The following is a 17,483-nucleotide window of genomic DNA, read 5'->3' as shown; positions in this document are numbered from 1 at the left end:
ACATTATTACAAATAACTTCATTTCTGGACATTTATGGTTTGATTTCTTTGTATGTATGGATCACTTGGGTTGTTACTGACATCTGGTGAAAATTTCATGTTATTAGCACCTCTAGTAATATATTTACTGAGAAAAATGGTGACGTGTTGAATACTTATTTTACCCGCTGTTTCTGGGGTGGGACTGGGCTCGCGATGAAAGCTTTGCTGGAAGAAGGAAGCGTGGCCATTTTGTCTTGGGGCACAGCGCTGTGAGAAAACTTTATATGTGTCTAAATAAACATTCAAGACTAAGTACAATGTCCTGCATCTGATTCAAGTCCTTTGAACACGTTTCTTTCATTCTAACAGATTTTGTTTTTAGTTTCTTAATTTCCTATTATCTGATCCATTTTTACTTTGGTTTACATTTACAGTATTTTCTGTAGTATTTACAGTATTCCACTTTTCTGCCACTGTTTGAAAAAAAAAGTCTTGTAATTAATATTTGCATCAAAGTAATTCTGATGCTGGATCTAAATATTTGAAAGGAAAATTTGACCCAGCCTATGTAGAAAGATAACAAATGGCATGAAAGCGACGTAACAGACTACAAAGCAGTGGCGAATTTCTTTCAGCGGGGGCCATGGGGTGGGGGGAGGGGGTTCACTGAAAAACTAGGGGTGGCACACCAAAACTAACATCTATTACAGAGTTTTTATAATGTGTTTGTAAAAATGACAAACTGAAAACTACGGCAAAATTAAGCTATGGACTTGCCAATGGAAGTGCAATTTGTAATTTCACAGATAATATCACTGATTTAATGACATTCAATGACAAAAAAACAAGAGTAAGTATTGGTAATGTTGGGGGGATCCACTGGTGGGGGGTCTGGGGGTCCTCCTTCAGAAAAATTTTAAAGAAGTAAATGCCATTTCCTGCACTCTGGTGGATTTTAACAGGTTGTTAAACATAATTTTACCTACATAGGAAAACACTTAATGTGAGTATTCTATAGGTAAAATGAAATAAATTTATTTGTTAAGCAAGAGAAACACTGGATGAACTAATGTTTTATGGTAAATGTGGGGGTTTAAATGAATTAAATTTTAAATTTGATGGGGACAGTTTCCTTCAAAAAATGATTGTCATTTAATTTAAAAATGTCAAAATACATATTTTAAAGACATTTACAAGGAACAAGCTTTTTAAAACTTAAAGGCATCACCTCTTCTATAAATGTTACAATTTTTATTTGCTTGTTGATGTTTACTTTTGTGAAGAAAACCAGTGATTATTAAACCCTCAAAACTGGAAATAAAGACTAAAACAAGCACAATTACAAAACTACATCTACTATCCCAAACTACTAAGTTATTTGCTTTTTATGTCATATAATACATATGATTTTGGTCTGTGAGAGAAAACTGGAGTTCCTGGAGAACAGAAAGTTGATAGCAACCTTCTTCCTTAGAGGCAATATGTTGCTGTACCAACTGTGCCACTGTACTGCCTAATTTTATATTTATTATATAACTATTAAAATTATTTAATTAATATTTGATTAAAATATATCTATGAATATAACCTCATGAGAATCTCCATCTTTATTTGAGAACATTGGTTTTAGACTGGTTGTCCTTATTCAGAGGTGATACATTTTAATTTGATGTTTTATTTTAAATAAAATAATAATGTTTTTAACTCTTAATTGTTAAAAAAAATCTGCGTTTGTTCTTATATTTATGAGGTTCTATTCCTAAATAGGTAGGAGAACTGAAAAAGGAAAGACCTGGGTCCTCAAGAGGATAAAACTTGGGGGGGTGCTGCATGAAAACAAACGGGACTCAGTATGTTGCAGTCTGAAACTTTTCCACTAGATGTCACCACATGCGACCCACTGTTCGGTTCACCGAAGGTCCTGACCTGAATTTGCAGGATGTTGTGACTTACTGCTTCATGGTGCACTGGCCTGAATCAGCTCTGCAGACAACAAAAGCTTCTTTTCTTTTTTTTGACACTTGCTTAGAAGCAACACAACAGTGGAGCCCACAGAAGCTTTACACAACGTCAGCGTCGACCCTTTTGCTGCTGCTGAAAACCACACGTGTCAGTTGTCTTCCTGCTCTGTGCAGCCTGACACGCAGCCACATGTCAGTGCTGTCATAAATACCAGTCTTCATCAGGTGGGGACAACTGTAATGTGCCAACCCACCTGAAAAAAAAAATGCATATATAGACCCCACATTTGAGGGGATGGATTTAAACCATCACGTCCAGCCTGAGGACAAAACAACACTGACCTCAGCTCAATTTGAAATAATTACACCGTTAACACCTTATATGAAAACTGGATGCTAAACTTAGAGGATTACATGATCAGCCATCCGATCTTTTACCAAATATTTTACCTGACTGCTGCAGAAGGTGAAAGGGCAATAAGGCTTTTACTTGTGTCGTTTGTCTTTCTCTTAGCAAAGTATGGAACGAACCCATGGACGGATTTAAAAAAAACTCAGAAAGTAATCGGACGTACATGTAGACCTGGGCCCGTATTTATCAAACTTCTTGGAATTTCTCTTAAGAATGCTGCTAAGAGTGGACTTAAGTGTAAAAAAAACCTTAGTTAAAAGCTGAGAGTAAAAGTCAGTTATCAAGCGTCTCAGTCTTACTTTAAGTGAAGTGTAGGAGTAATTCTTAAGTGTCAGTCTTACTTTAAGTGAAGTGTGGGAGTAATTCTTAAGTGTCAGTCTTAGAGCTGATTTGCGACACCTGGCTGTGCCGCGAAGCTGATCCTGGATGACGTCGTTAGAAAAACCCAGGCATGGACCGATCACTGCCTCGGATTTCATGTTCAAGAATATTGTCGGAGAAATGTCAAGATAAAACTGTGAAAATCCTAAGATAAGTTCACTTTCAACACACTAATGTTGTCACCTTGTACTAATTGTGTGTAGCATTACATAAAATCTTCTCATTTGCATCATGAATACAGACGAAAAACTCAGATTTTTTTTTATCAAAAACTCAGCAGCTTTAAAGTTTTTTTTTGTGCCTCAGAGCCTGAGGTCATGTTGAGCTCGCACCCTTCTCCTCCTCCTCTCCCCCCCAGCTTCTCTCACACACACACACACACACACACACACACACACACACACACACGCTCTCCATCATTGGATTGCACGATTGTTAATATAATAAACAAAAAGTTTAATCCCACCGCAATTTTTTTCTTGTGTGTGTGTGTTTATTTAATATTTTCTCTAAAAGCCACATGCAAATATCCACCTTTTAGTCCAACATTATGCACAGTTTTTTTTTTTACCTTTGTTTCTTTTGTATATTTCTGATTAAACCTGTTTTCCACCTTATAAGTGAGAATAACACTCAGGTGGGGAGGAGGTCAGCTGTGATCTCTGTCTTCAGTCCATCTCACACCTCTAGTGGCAACTCTTAGCCACTTAAGAGTCCTCTGGAGCAGTCTTAACTTTTTGGGAGAGTAAGAGTGATTCTTAGACTTAAGAATTTTCATAAATGGCACTTATACTTAAGTCTGAGAGTAGGAGCAAATCTAAGAAATTTTCAGCACTAAAGTCTAAAAACCCACTCTAAGAAGTTCTATAAATACGAGCACTGATTTACTTTTGGAGTTACCTGCATTCAATGTGGTAAACAACCACAGAAAGCACAACATTTCACATCTGTGGCTTCACCAGCCTTAAAACCATTCAAAATGTTCATAAATCTGTACATTTTATGTTTTGTTATGGTTCTTTTTTATCTCTTTTGTGCTATAATTTCAGCTTCTTTTGGCTTCTATTGCGACTTTAGAATTTTTTTTGCATTTTCGGATATTCATCTGCTAATTTCAACTTCTTCTGTTACTTTAAACTTTTATTTTCTTCCTTTACATTTTCTTTCCACTATATCCTCCTTTTGAATTTTGCCTGCACATTTCTGCATTTGTCGGCTGTTCTCTGCCCCTTGAAGCTTTTGTTTTCACAATTTGGGCTCTTCAGCAAATTCTAGCAATCATTTAGCTAATTTTGGGTTCCAGCTCAACTGGTAAAGTTCAGCGAGCAAAATTAGACCAGCATTTACAAATATGTCAGCATTCATGCTGCATTTTTACAGGAAATGAAATTTCTCTAGTTTTACAGTTATTGAGCATACATTTGGCATGGTACTAAGCATCAGTCATAACTTATGCATGAATAAAGGTTAATAAATAGATAGATAAATAAATAAATAAATAAACAAAAATGCACCAAGCATTAAGTGATTTCACCATATCTGCTTTTAAAACTTTGCCACTAATTACTGGCTCTGTCTGTTAGCAAAATATTTCATGAACCACGTGATGGACTTTTATGAAACTTTCAGAAAAGAGTCAATGGATGGACATCTACAACCAGTTACCTTTTGGTGTCAAGCCAATTCAACATGGCCGCCACAACTAATCAAATTAAGCAAACACATAAATGGCTATAGCTCAGTCAATGTTACAGATTTAGAGCTAAAATTTGGTATAGTAGTAGCTGAGAGTCATCCCCAACACATATTCAGAGTAACTCTATCATGATGATACAACAGCATGTCAATTATAAGGATCAACTAAAAACTACTATAAAGCTTCTCATCATAATTCATGGCATGGCAGGGGTGATATAAGCAATAACGTTTAAATTTGTTTTATTTTTGATTTGAACAGTGTGCAGCCACACCAGTGTTGCTGCTGGTCCTGAAGACCTCTGCACAATAAAACCAATTGTAAAGTGGCCATTCTAGTGGTTAGCATGCACACCATGCAGTAGACGAGACAAACGTGATTCTTCCCGTGACTCTACGGCTCTATCCGAAATAAATGGCTGCATTGAGATGGCTAATGCACCTGGAGCGGAGTCCCTCCTCTCCTGGCTGGTCGGACTGAAGCACAAAAGCGTCCACTGTGCTGTTGGAGACGAGTTCAGGAACTGAGATGCTCACCGCCTTCTTACTCAGGTTCATCGATATCAACACGACAGATCTGCTTTTGTAGCTGTAAACACACAAACAACAGGAGGACAAGTCTCATCAAACTAAAAAAACAATACTCTGCTGTCAGATTTTTAGATTAGGTTGTTTTATTTAAACATTAAAGTTTTTTTAATGACGATAATACATTAAAAAGAATCAACTCATTTTATAGTTATTTTAGTTTGTGGAGTTTCCTAAAAATGGTCAAATAAGTCTAGATTTTAAGTTGCAGAGAAATAGGTCTAAAAATAGGTCTAGATTTTCTTCTTAAAACAAAACATAAGTGAGTTCAACTTATGTAAATAACTCTAATTTTCTGAGTTTGTTGCTTGTATTAATCTACAAGTTTAAAATTTTTTATTGTGTTCTGTGGAAAGGTTAGAAATAATTCATATCATACCTAACTAACAGCAAGGCCAAGACCAAAGTAGGTTTTTGTTGCCTTGAAACAACTCAATATTTCATTTCATAGTAGTTCATGTGAACACTGTCTCAAACACTTTCACATTTTCATGAACTTCACATTATATGATTATTCCAACAGAAATATTTTCAAATTACAACCAGAAGTAGCCACAAGGCTGCACAGGAAGTGCTAAAGCTAACATCTGCTGCCTCGATTTGCACTCACAGAATGAAAAACGTGAAAAACCACAAAATGAGGAACTGACAGCGGTGTAAAGGTTTATAAAATAGCTTTCGTATAATCTACTGTGAAACTTTTTTTTTCAAAAATGAAGTTATTTATTATCCTACCTAATTCTATCTGGTCAGAACTAAACTTCAAAAGGGCTGATTTATCAAAGGTTTGCGCCTGCAAAAAGACGCACAAACTTGATAGCTTGATTTATAAACCATGTACGCCAAGGTTTGCATCTGTCAGATAATAGCAGATTTAGTGTGTTTGCTTTCATTAATATACAGAATATATGACGATTATCAGAACGTTCAAAGATACTGGGAGTACGGGATGTAAATGTAAGCATTTAGCATTGCAGTAGATTTGTCAAACATGAAACTTATTGTGGTTGCTGTTTTTGCATCTTATATTTAGCACATTTAAGAGGCAGGTGCAAACTGGCTGTGGGCATCATTCCCCTCTTCAATTTTATCCACTTTGCAGCAATGAAAGTGGCACAATAAAAGCTAGTAAACTTAAATATGAACAAAACATATAATTGAAGTGTAGCAGCTTTAAAAACTTAAACATTAATCAGGAATGTTTGTGAAACAAGTCCGTCTCAGTTTGCTGTAAGCCACTTGTTTTAGGCCAGAATGAGTCATGTGAGTCTGCAGCCAGGAGTTGCTGACCTCTCTCCTATGGAAAAACACCTTGTAACAGGACTTTTTCTTGCATCTGGATCAGTTGCCTCCTTCTCCACAGCCTATCTTTTGCACATGTTCTTACAGCGGGTAAAATAAGTATTGAACACGTCAACATTTTTCTCAGTAAATATATTACTAGAGGTGCTAATGACATGAAATTTTCACCAGATACCCAAGTGATCCATATATACAAAGAAATCAAACCATAAATGTCCAGAAAAAAAGTTATTTGTAATAATGTGGAATGGCACAGGGAAAAGTATTGAACGCATGAAGAAAGGGAGGTGTAAAAAGGCATGGAAAGCCAAGACACCAGCTGAACTCTCTCAGTAATTAGAAAGCAAGCCTGCCCCTTGTCAGTGCAAGTTAATATCAGCTGGTTCAGTCCCAAATGATGGCCAGGTATCACACAAGAACCATCTGATGATGGGTAAAAGTAAAGAGCTCTCTCAAGACCTTCACAACCTTATTGTTGCAAAGCATAATGATGGCATCGGTTACAGAAGAATGTCTAAACTTCTGAAGGTTCCAGTGAGCACTGTTGGGGCCATAATTCAGAAGTGGAAAGAACATCATTTCACCATAAACCGACCACGACCAGGTGCTCCTCACAAGATTTCTGACAGAGGAGTGAAAAKAATTATCAGAAGAGTTGTCCAAGAGCCAAGGACCACTTGTGGAGAGCTTCAGAAAGACTTGGAATTAGCAGGTACGTTTGTTTCAAAGAAAACAATAAGTAATGCACTGAACCACCATGGCCTGTATGCACGCTCACCACGCAAGCCTCCACTGCTGTAGAAACAGCATGTTGAAGCTCCTTTAAAGTTTGCTGCACAACATTTAAACAAGCCTGTGAAATACTGGGAGAATATAGTCTGGTCAGATGAGACCAACATTGAACTGTTTGGATGCCAGAATACACATCATGTTTGGAGGTCAAATGGCACTGCACATCAGCCCAAAAACACCATACCAACAGTGAAGTTTGGAGGTGGGAACATCATGGTGTGGGGCTGTTTTTCAGCATATGGTGCTGGCAAACTTCAAATAATTGAAGGAAGGATGAGTGGAAAAATGTACAGAGACATTCTTGATAAAAATCTGCTTCCATCTACCAGGATGATGAAGATGAAACGTGGCTGGACATTTCAGCAAGACAATGACCCCAAACACAAAGCCAAAGAAACTCTCAGTTGGTTTCAGAGAAAGAAGCTAAAGCTGCTGGAATGGCCCAGCCAATCACCTGACCTGAATCCAACAGAAAATCTATGGAAAGAACTAAAGATCAGAGTTCATAGAAGAGGTCCACGAAACCTTCAAGATTTGAAGACTGTTTGTGTGGAAGAATGGGCCAAAATCACAYCTGAGCAATGCATGCCACTAGTTTCTCCATACAGGAGGCATCTTGAAGCTGTCATTGACAACAAAGGCTTTTGTACAAAGTATTAGATACATTTCAGTAAGTGTGTTCAATACTTTTTCCCTGTGCCATTCCACATTATTACAAATAACTTCATTTCTGGACATTTATGGTTTGATTTCTTTGTATGTATGGATCACTTGGGTTGTTACCAACATCTGGTGAAAATTTCATGTCATTAGCACCTCTAGTAATATATTTACTGAGAAAAATGGTGACGTGTTCAATACTTATTTTACCCACTGTATTTGCACAGGCAGTCAAAGTAGATCACCTGCAACGCGCCCACTAATGGCACCTTTTTAAAGTTTGCGCAGCAATTTAACACTCGTTATTTGGGATCTTGATAATTCAGTCACAAAATCTCTAAGCTGAAACTGTTCATGGCTTTCTGCAAAAGGTTAGAAAAAAACTGCAAACTTTCCACAGAAGCGAGCATTCACTCCAAGTTTAGTTTTCTGTTATGATTTATGAACGCTACAGTTTGTTTCGACTAATCACAGTCTGGTTTGAGCATATTTAGTCTTGCTTGTAGCTGCTGTGTTTCTATGCCTACCTCTTTTTGTTGGCGCAGTGCAGATACAACCTCACTCTTTTACTTTGACCAAAATCAGAAACTGCTTGTACTTGCAAAACTTCTGGTCCAACTAGTCTCTTGTAGAGAACGGACAGCCAGTAATCCTGAAAGGAGACGCACGACACAGTCAGAGCTTAGCTCAATTAATTATACATATCATGAAGAATAAAATCATTCTGTTTTTGGTTGAAAGGCTACTAGAGTCCAACCATAAACCGAAACAGATTCAGTTCACTTTGGAGGTCTTACAGGAAGAGGATCCAGATTATCGTCAATCATGTGGTAACTCCCAGATCCAACCAACACCTGCCTCATCACGATGTCCAGGCCCAGTCTGGCTCCTAGGCCTAATTTATCCAGCCACCTGCACAGATCCAAGTTCAGAGGTACAATCACATACCAGATCTTCATTTAGGAACATTAAAGCACAAAAAGATCTTCAACCTTTATTTCAATTTTCAGCAGAATACGGAGAGGGTGTGAGAGTATGTCATGAATAATAATTTGATATAGAAGGTGAGTCAAAAGTCACAGGACAAGATTTTATTGCAGAAAGAAAAGGCAAAAATTACATATCTGAAAACCCCTGCAGTAATGGAAAAGAAGTATATCTTTTTGTCATGATTTGTGTTTATTTTCCTTATTTTCTAGTGTTTCTGTGTTCCCCTGTGTATCTCTCCCCTGCTGTCATTCTTCTAGCCCGACCTATGCTCACCTGTTTCCTCTTGTGTCTCCTCCAGGTGTTCCTTGTTGTCCCTAATTAGTTTGCCTTTATATTCTGTGTCCTGTCTTCAGTGTTTGTCTGTTCATTGTGCTGGTTCCCCAGTCAGTTTGGTTGTCTCTTTGTTCTTCGTGTTTGCTCCCTGTGATCTTGTGAGTACTTTGAGCTGCCTCGTCAGCCTTTTTGTTTGTTTAATAAAGCCTTTTTTTTTACTTTTTGGATTTCTGCCTGGGCCCTTGGTCATTCTGCACACAACGTCACACTTTTAGGCTATGTCCAGAACTTGGCCGCCATCTTGAAAGGTGCCATTTTGGATCAAGGGCAAGTTTTTCCTAAGATAGGTCCCCTCACCCATTGCTTGCTGGGCCGTCCAGATATGTCATTTTCCCCTTTCTTTCTGAAATAAAAGGGTGTTCTGATATTTTTGACTCACCCTGCACTTTAAAGGGGAAATATCATGTAAAATCAACTTTTTTGAGTTTTATATCATGTTATAATGTTATACTCTCATAAAAAAAAAAACATGCCCAAAGCCTTGCTTTGACTCATTCATGCATGTTTGAGAAATCCTGCAGCGTTTTTAGGCAGCCATGCTGAGGAGCAAAATGACAGGTGGGGACTAGAAACGTCTTTGGGATGTGTCTCCAAGCCGAGCTTCCTCATCACAGAGCACACCTCCCCACCCCCGACCCCACACTTCCTGCCCATGACTCCTGCAGGCTCTCGGCAGTAACAGAGCAAACGAGTGAAAGTGAAACTTAAACTGTCTGCTGCTTTTAACACCACTTCTCACTCAGTGAAGCTCTTTTCAGATTCAAAATACCTTTGAGGAAATGTATTTTTAGATGCCAAGTAAACTGCATCATGGCGCACCTCCCCCCGCCGCACTGAAATGGACGGGACAGAGGTGGAAGGTGGTTCTTAAAGAGACAGAGGCCCATTTCAAGGCGTTTAGAAGAAGAAGCGATGAGAAGATAAGTATATTTTCTATTTAAACATAAAAAACAGCATTTTAATAACAACTAAAGGTGACATAGATACTTTATTATGGTATGGTATTTAAATGTATGCCTGAGAAACACATAATATTGGCCTTTTAAGTCTATTTTAAACAAAGTTTTTTATATATACTTTCTGACTGTTAATGGTTTCAACAACAATCTGATGAAATGTACCTCCAGGTATTTGTGTGTACGTATGCTGTCACATTATGTTGTTGTAATCCAACTGCTGTAGATTAATCTGGGACCGAGAATGAATTAGCACAAGCTGACATGCAGTGAATGCCGAATTCCAAAGCTCAAAAGTCTCAGTGGTTCACTTTATTCCCAACTCACATGAATCCTGCAGCAAAAGTGTCGGACAGTCCCGCCGCTCCCCCTCCAAAGGCTGAGCTTGTCTCCCCAAGCCACACAGACTTCCCTGGAGACACTCGCTTTACTGTCTGTAGCAGAGTTTAAAAAAGTACACACTGAAACATCACTTTCATTCAAAAACTAAGACAAACACCTTGTTGTTATTTTCCAGTCTACCTCCAGGACTTCATTGATCTTTATGGAGAGAGTGTCAAGAACTCCGGGATCCAGAAAATCCTTTAAAGATGTGTCTCTCCCGTTCACATAATAGCTAGAAGACAGAATAGAGCAATGAAGAAATAGTAATTCACTTTCTTTCAGCGATAAAGCATTAAAAACAAGCAGAAAAATGTGTTAATATATTGTTGCAAAGACAGTGAATAAGAGCCAGGTGATCTGTGTGACTCTTTAGGTCTATGTTTTGTTCTAATTCACTTAAAAATTGCTTGTTTGTTCAAACCAAACTAAATGCTGTTCTGAAAGTGTAGCTCAAGATGATATACTTAAAATCTTTGATAAATATTCAGTGCTTTCACCTGTGTATTATTACCCTGGCGGGCCGCCAGGCTTTACTTGAATGGAAACACTAAAAGCAGATCCATCTGCAGCTCTAAAGTTTCGAGTTAAAGTATTTATTTGGACAAATAGACATGTAATAATGCAAAGAAGTGTAGTCAGGGTGTGCTGAAGGTGAGCTTACTGGTGCCAGGTGCAGGCATCCACAGCCTGGGCTCCGCTCTGCAGGAAGCTGCAGTACAAAAACACACAGAGGATCAGTTACAAGAGAAAATACCTCAGTTTTCATGTGTCCCTGTTACTCAATGTTCAACTATTTGATTGTTCAGTGCAGCAGGTTTACTTTTAAGCTTTCATTAAAGCTGAGATAATGTACACGTGAAGACATACAGAGATACTCTCTATGCCTCTTCGCACACAAACACTAAAATATTTTCACAATTCAGGACAAAATAATCGAATTTTAGGCAAAGTCCAAACATTTGATACAAATAACAGGTTCAGCAAGATGTAGAAAAACAAAAACCTGTTAAAGAAAGTTGGGGTTTATTAAATAATTGGATCAGCTGGTGTAAAACAATCGCCAAATCTTTCATGGGAGTGCAAAGTTTATAATTTTCATGTACTGTATTGTGCGGCCCTCATTGAAACATGTTTGAATTTAATTTGTTTTTGAATGTAGAGCTGGGTGGTATACCGGTTTGTACCAACAAACTATTTTTTTTTTTGTTATGATATAAATTTTCCATTTACCAGCATACCACTTTAAATAGCCTAAACCAGTGGTCCCCAAACTTGACAAAAAAAATTAAAACAAAAATTAAAAATTAAAAAAAATGTAGCAGAGACCTGTGCCCGCAGCTATTGTAGGTTAATAAATCATTGGTGTCACTTTCCTTATTTCACCATAGCCCAGATATCCACCACTGCCCATCAGTAGAAATCCTGCCATCATTTCTGTTCAGCTTTAAAAGTTTAGCTGCAAATCAAGCAATGGTTTTCTTCAAACTCTATTAAGTTAAAGTTGTTGTTAATATCTGGATCTCACCTCTTCAGTAAGTCCACCCTGCGGCCCTTTGGCTGGCCCACATCCGGTCCGTACAGCCCAGCATTCCGGTAAAGTTTGGACTCCGACATCATCCATCTGAGACGAGCAAAATCTAGTCCGAGCTGATATCCATCCACCCGAATCCCGGCTTTCTTCTCAAAGCTGTTTGGCTCTAAAAACAGGCAGACAACTTCTGCTGACATTTTTCTGGGGCCGTGGTGACATCAGTTTCTGTGCACACCACAACAGGAAGTGAAACTCAATCCTCAGATAAGAAACCATACGGTTTCAATATTACTTTAACTTCACAGCAATAATCGACCAAAAGAGGAAAAAGAAAGGAGAAGTTTGTCTGGAGAAATTTTTGCTGTCAATCCATTTAGCAACTTAAAGGTTCAGCTTCCTCCACAGATTGTCTTTAGAACTGAGGTCTGAAAACTGACCTAGCTTTTATTTATTATTTTTTTTACTTTGTTGTTGCCTTTTTGGTTGTTTTGAGTCGTAGTCTGCTGGAAAATGTGTTTATGACCCATCTTTGGTTACTGGCTAAAAGAAGAAGGTTCTTTATGCAGATTTTACAACATATGTCCCCAGTCCATTGGCCCCTTATTGTGGTGAAGTTGTTTTTTACTCAGAATATAAACAACCACAAAGCATGTTTCCACCTCTGTGTTTTACTATTGAGGCATAGTTCTTTACTCAGCAATTATTTTCCTCCAAACATGGCAAATAAAGGATGCCAAATAGTTCAGTATTTGGTTCTGCTATCACCACAACACCTTCTTTGAAGCCTTCACTGAATCATATAGATGTTCACTGGAAAACCCTTCATAGGCCTCGTCAAGCAGGGGAACCTTCCTGGAACTACAATATTTCAACTGACTACAGCAGTGTGCATCAATGGCTACGTTCACACTGCAGGTCTTAATGCTCAGTTCCGATTTTTAGAAAAAATTCGATYTTTTTGTGTGAACGTTCACATTACATTTTAWATGTGACCTGCATCAGACCCCTGTGTGAACGCTACACAGCACTGATGTGACACGCATGCGCAGTGAAAGACGTGACGTCTCATCAGCCGGCTTGTTTGTTTACAGAGCTAGCATGGATGCTACATCGAATCGGAAGTTGTTGTTTAATCAGAGCCGATTAAATAATTATGACGTGCTTGTTTAGTTCAGTGTTTATATTTGAACCTGCCTCTGACCGGGATGCTCCAGTGAAGCTTTTTTTTTTAAACGAAACTACGAGCTGAAAAAAAGTATCGACCGAGAAGCCAACTTTAGGATCGATACGCTCCGTGACCCAGGCTGGACATCGTTATTTTCATACTATCTACGTGGAAAATGAAAAGTAAAAAGATGAAGCAATTGGACTTGTGTTTGGAGCTGTAAACACATGGAGCTACAGATTTAAACAGTGAGACTTGAGGTTAGTGTCTTATCGATCCTTCACCCCCTCCTCCTGATGAAAAAGTCAGATGAATGTGACATGAGCGTTCACACTGCAGTCACTTTGAAAACATCAGATATGTATCHGATYTAWAACCACATACTGAAACGGCCTGGGTCGGATTAGAAAAAAAAAATCGGATTTGTTGCATTCAGAATGTCATAAAAAATTGGATATATGGGTCAGATGGGGCAAAAAAAATCAGATTTGGGTCAGATTTGCCTGCAGTGTGAACATAGCCAATGTGTGTGACTGTAGTCCCAGCTGCCTTTTACAATCTCCTCCTGTGTAGTTGTGAGCTGGTCCCTCAACTTTCTCATTACCCTTCAAGAACTTGAGCTTCAGATCAAGAGGGTTAATGCCTAGTTTTTACGTCTTTCATTTCTAAACAATCACACTAACGGTTGTCACCTTTTAACCAAGCTTTTTGCTGATGGTCTTGTAGCCCATTTCAGCTTTGTGCAGATCACATATCTTGTCCCTGACACCCTTTGACAACCTCTTTGGTCTTGCCTATGGCGGTGAACTAGTTGGAATGGAACAAAGTGATTCTGAGGCCTGGTAGAAGGTGTTTGAGCTGTGATTTGGACAGCTGATACGTACCATTTCCTAGCTCCCACGACATGTTGTACTGTTTGGACTCGCAGTACTGCAGCAGGGAGCGGGCATTGCTGCTGTTCCAGTTGTTGTCGGCCGTCCTGAGCAGAGCGTTGAGGCCGAAAATCAGCTGCAAGCCGGAGCATCTGGTGAAGGAGAGCAGCATGTCCACCGTGAGCTCTAATACACAGGAAGACAATCAGAAGCTGAGTTTAGCCTCGGGGAGGACATGCTGCCAGAGTATCAGGACCCACCTGTGAAGTGGACTTTCCGGTACTTCCTCTGCTGCTCCTCTTTGAGGAGGATCAGCTGCTGCAGAGTCCAGTCCTCCTTCAGTCTGCTCTCTATCCACCAGGGCAGCTGCACATCACTGCAGGACTCCTCTGATGAAAGCAGAACATTCATCACCTCAAAGACTAACATGTCTTTAATGTCTGTCTCCACTCTTGTGTTTTTAACATTATCAACTTCAGAACTGCATCAATACCTGAGGTGAGACCAGCATCCAGCTGTCTGCTCCTCTGAGGGTTGAACACCATGAAGTCCTGACTCGTGCCCCCAAACCTTAAAAAGGCTGGGCTCAGAGCTTTGGCCAGAGTCCTGAGCTTCTGAGATCTGCAGCGAATAAGACAAACAAGTCCAAGTCATGAAAACGTGAATCATCAGTTTTAAGTTTTAAAATCTGAACTGTTGCATTTGCCCACATGTCTCGGTAAAAACACCTGCTTGACTACAAAATACAATTCTGATGATGTGTCTTTACAACATAAATCTCTATGGCAGTTATTTTCTGCTTTCAGGTTCTGAAAAATGAAAAACATGAATAGCTTTCAGAAAAGATTATCACAAAATATAATAAAAAACATGACAAAAAACATAGAACAAATTGTTTGGGTCACTTTGTACTCAGGTGTTTTGGGAACAAAAGAAGCCGCCTGTTGGTGTCTTTGTACCTGGCTTGACAGCTCATGAATGGTGTCCAAAGCGTGGCACACTGGCCATTTGTGGCCATCTGAGCTGTTTTAAATGACCCTCGACTGCCCTTTAACAGGTATAATTATGGCCTATGGGATTAAGAGATTTATGCCCATTGTCACCCATTGCAAAGTTTAAGTGTGAGGTTTGTGTGCAGGCAGAACGACCCAGGGCGCAGGCAGGCTCAAATAGGTAACAAAAAGCTTTAATTATAAACAAAAAGGCTGGCAAGGCAGCTAAAACTTACAAAGATCTTCTCAGAGGGAACAAGGAAACAGAACACACACTCTGGCTGAAGACAGCACAAAACAATGATCAGACGCAGACTGAACACAGAATATAAAGGCAAACTAATTAAGGACAACAAGAAACACCTGCAGGAGACACAAGAGGAAACAGGTGAGCATAGGCGGGACAGGAGCAAGGCAAAGATACAAAGGGGAACAGTGAAACACTAGAAAATGAAAGCAAAAACACAGATCATGACAGGACCCTCCCCTCAACGATGGCTCCCGACGTTGAAAAAGAGAGTGGGACGAGACTCGGGGAAACAAGGACACAACACAAGGGAGCACGAGGACAAAACACACAGTTCAGGGGGACGGCCCGAAAACCATCCAACACGAGGCAGGAGATCCGGAGGACGGCCAGGTGACCATCCACAGTGAAGCCCAACTGGAACAGACGTGGAGTCACCGGAGGAGGCGGGAGCAGAGGTGGAGCCAAGGGAGGAGGCGGGAGCAGASGTGGAGCCAAGGGAGGAGGCGGGAGSAGACGTGGAGCCAAGGGAGGAGGCGGGAGGAGACGTGGAGCCAAGGGAGGAGGCGGGAGGAGACGTGGAGCCAAGGGAGGAGGCGGGAGGAGATGTGGAGCCAAGGGAGGAGGCAGGAGCAGATGTGGAGCCAAGGGAGGATGCAGGAGCATATGTGGAGCCAAGGGAGGAGGCAGAAGCAGACGAGGAGCAAAGGGAGGAGGCGGGAGCAGACGAGGAGCAAAGGGAAGAGGCAGGAGCAGACTTTGATGGAGCCGGAGTGTCCACAATGGCAAACACAGATGACAGAGGTGAAGAGGGGGCAATGGGCAACGACCCAGGCGAAGAGGAGGCGACAGCAGCTGACCCAGATGTCGTGGAGACGCCGGCAGCCAATCCACGAACCTCAAGGACCGCCAACTCGGGACTCGCCAACTCAGGAGACACTGGAACCACCGGGACCACCGACTCTGGAACTGGGACCACCAATTTAGGAGGGACTGTAACCGCCAACTCGGGAACCTCAGGAACAGACTCAGGTGATTCAATAGACTCAGATGACCCGAATGACAGGGACGACTCAGAAGACTCGGGTGACTCAGGAGCAGGAACCACCGGTTCGGACACAGGAACCCCTGACAACAAAACGGGTGCGAGGGTGGGTTTCAGGATGCTCAGCCAGGATCCGCCAAGCGTAGTAGCTGACCCTCCAGTGGCCGGGCAGCAGCAGCAGATCGGGACGCCTCGCCATAACGTCCTCGATCTGCCGGCAGAGGAGATGTTTAGTCGCGGGGATGGAGGACCACCGGAGGATCATCAGCGATCTGCTGATTGGGGGTGGGGGTCGACCCTTCCTCCCATGGCGGCAAAGATGGGACCGGCTCCTTCAAGGGAGAGGGAAGAGAACCAGCCGAGGGGGACTCAGGTGACAGAGGAGATGATACAGAAGGTGGAAGACTGAACCGCCGAAGACCCCCAGCGTAAGGTGGAGGAGGGCTGGACCTCCTGGAAGCGGCGAGGTGTAGAAAAATAAACCTCCTCTGCCGGTGGAGCAGAAAAAAATTGCCTGCAGGCTGGGTTTGTTGGTCAGATCATTATGTGAGGTTTGTGTGTAGGCAGAACGACCCAGGGCGCAGGCAGGCTCAAAAAGGTAACAAAAAGCTTTAATTATAAACAAAAAGGCTAGCAAGGCAGCTCAAACTTACAAAGATCTTCTCAGAGGGAACATGGAAACAGAACACACACTCTGGCTGAAGACAGCACAAAACAATGATCAGATGCAGACTGAACACAGAATATAAAGGCAAACTAATTAAGTACAACAAGAAACACCTGCAGGAGACACAAGAGGAAAGAGAGGTAGGGAAAAGAATTTACAAGTACAAATAAGAGTCAAAGTAATAATCAATACAGACAAAGCATTTTGACCCACACCACAAGTTGTTTGCCAACCGCCAATAAAGAAGAAGAAGAAGAAGAAGAAGAAGAAGAAGAAGAAGAAGAAGAAGAAGAAGAAGAAGAAGAAGAAGAAGAAAAAACAGGTGAGCATGGGTGGGAGGTACACTTCGCTGCAGCATGCAGAACGGGGCGGTGACAGACCTTTCCGTCAGTCCCATAGTTTATATGGAAATGGGACTATTGCATTCCGGAAATGAAGGTTGCGCGGGATTAAGAGAGCAAAGGAAGAAGAAAGGAAGAAGTTAGTTTCTTCTACTCACGTTGAAGTACTCAGAGCATTATTTATTAA

At 40.7% G+C, this 17,483-nt stretch overlaps 1 protein-coding gene across 1 annotated transcript in view; it reads right to left on the bottom strand.

Annotated features, from left to right (window-relative positions):
* Window positions 1-17,483, bottom strand: part of hpse (heparanase) — a 20,582-nt gene that overhangs the window by 1,770 nt on the left and 1,329 nt on the right. Inside the window, exons 2-11 of the mRNA XM_014018208.1 lie at window positions 14,498-14,625; window positions 14,265-14,393; window positions 14,017-14,190; window positions 11,962-12,133; window positions 11,098-11,145; window positions 10,575-10,668; window positions 10,380-10,486; window positions 8,571-8,685; window positions 8,301-8,425; window positions 4,874-5,020 (exon numbers count right to left, since the gene is read on the bottom strand). Of these exons, the coding sequence (XP_013873662.1) occupies window positions 4,874-5,020; window positions 8,301-8,425; window positions 8,571-8,685; window positions 10,380-10,486; window positions 10,575-10,668; window positions 11,098-11,145; window positions 11,962-12,133; window positions 14,017-14,190; window positions 14,265-14,393; window positions 14,498-14,625 (1,239 nt within the window). The remainder of the gene's footprint in view (window positions 1-4,873; window positions 5,021-8,300; window positions 8,426-8,570; window positions 8,686-10,379; window positions 10,487-10,574; window positions 10,669-11,097; window positions 11,146-11,961; window positions 12,134-14,016; window positions 14,191-14,264; window positions 14,394-14,497; window positions 14,626-17,483) is intronic.

This window comes from Austrofundulus limnaeus, unplaced genomic scaffold (genome assembly GCF_001266775.1).
Source record: "Austrofundulus limnaeus strain Quisiro unplaced genomic scaffold, Austrofundulus_limnaeus-1.0 Scaffold186, whole genome shotgun sequence".
Taxonomy (NCBI): domain Eukaryota; kingdom Metazoa; phylum Chordata; class Actinopteri; order Cyprinodontiformes; family Rivulidae; genus Austrofundulus; species Austrofundulus limnaeus.
The sequence above is the reverse complement of the archived record's forward strand: the minus strand, read 5'-3'. Positions and strand labels throughout refer to the sequence as shown.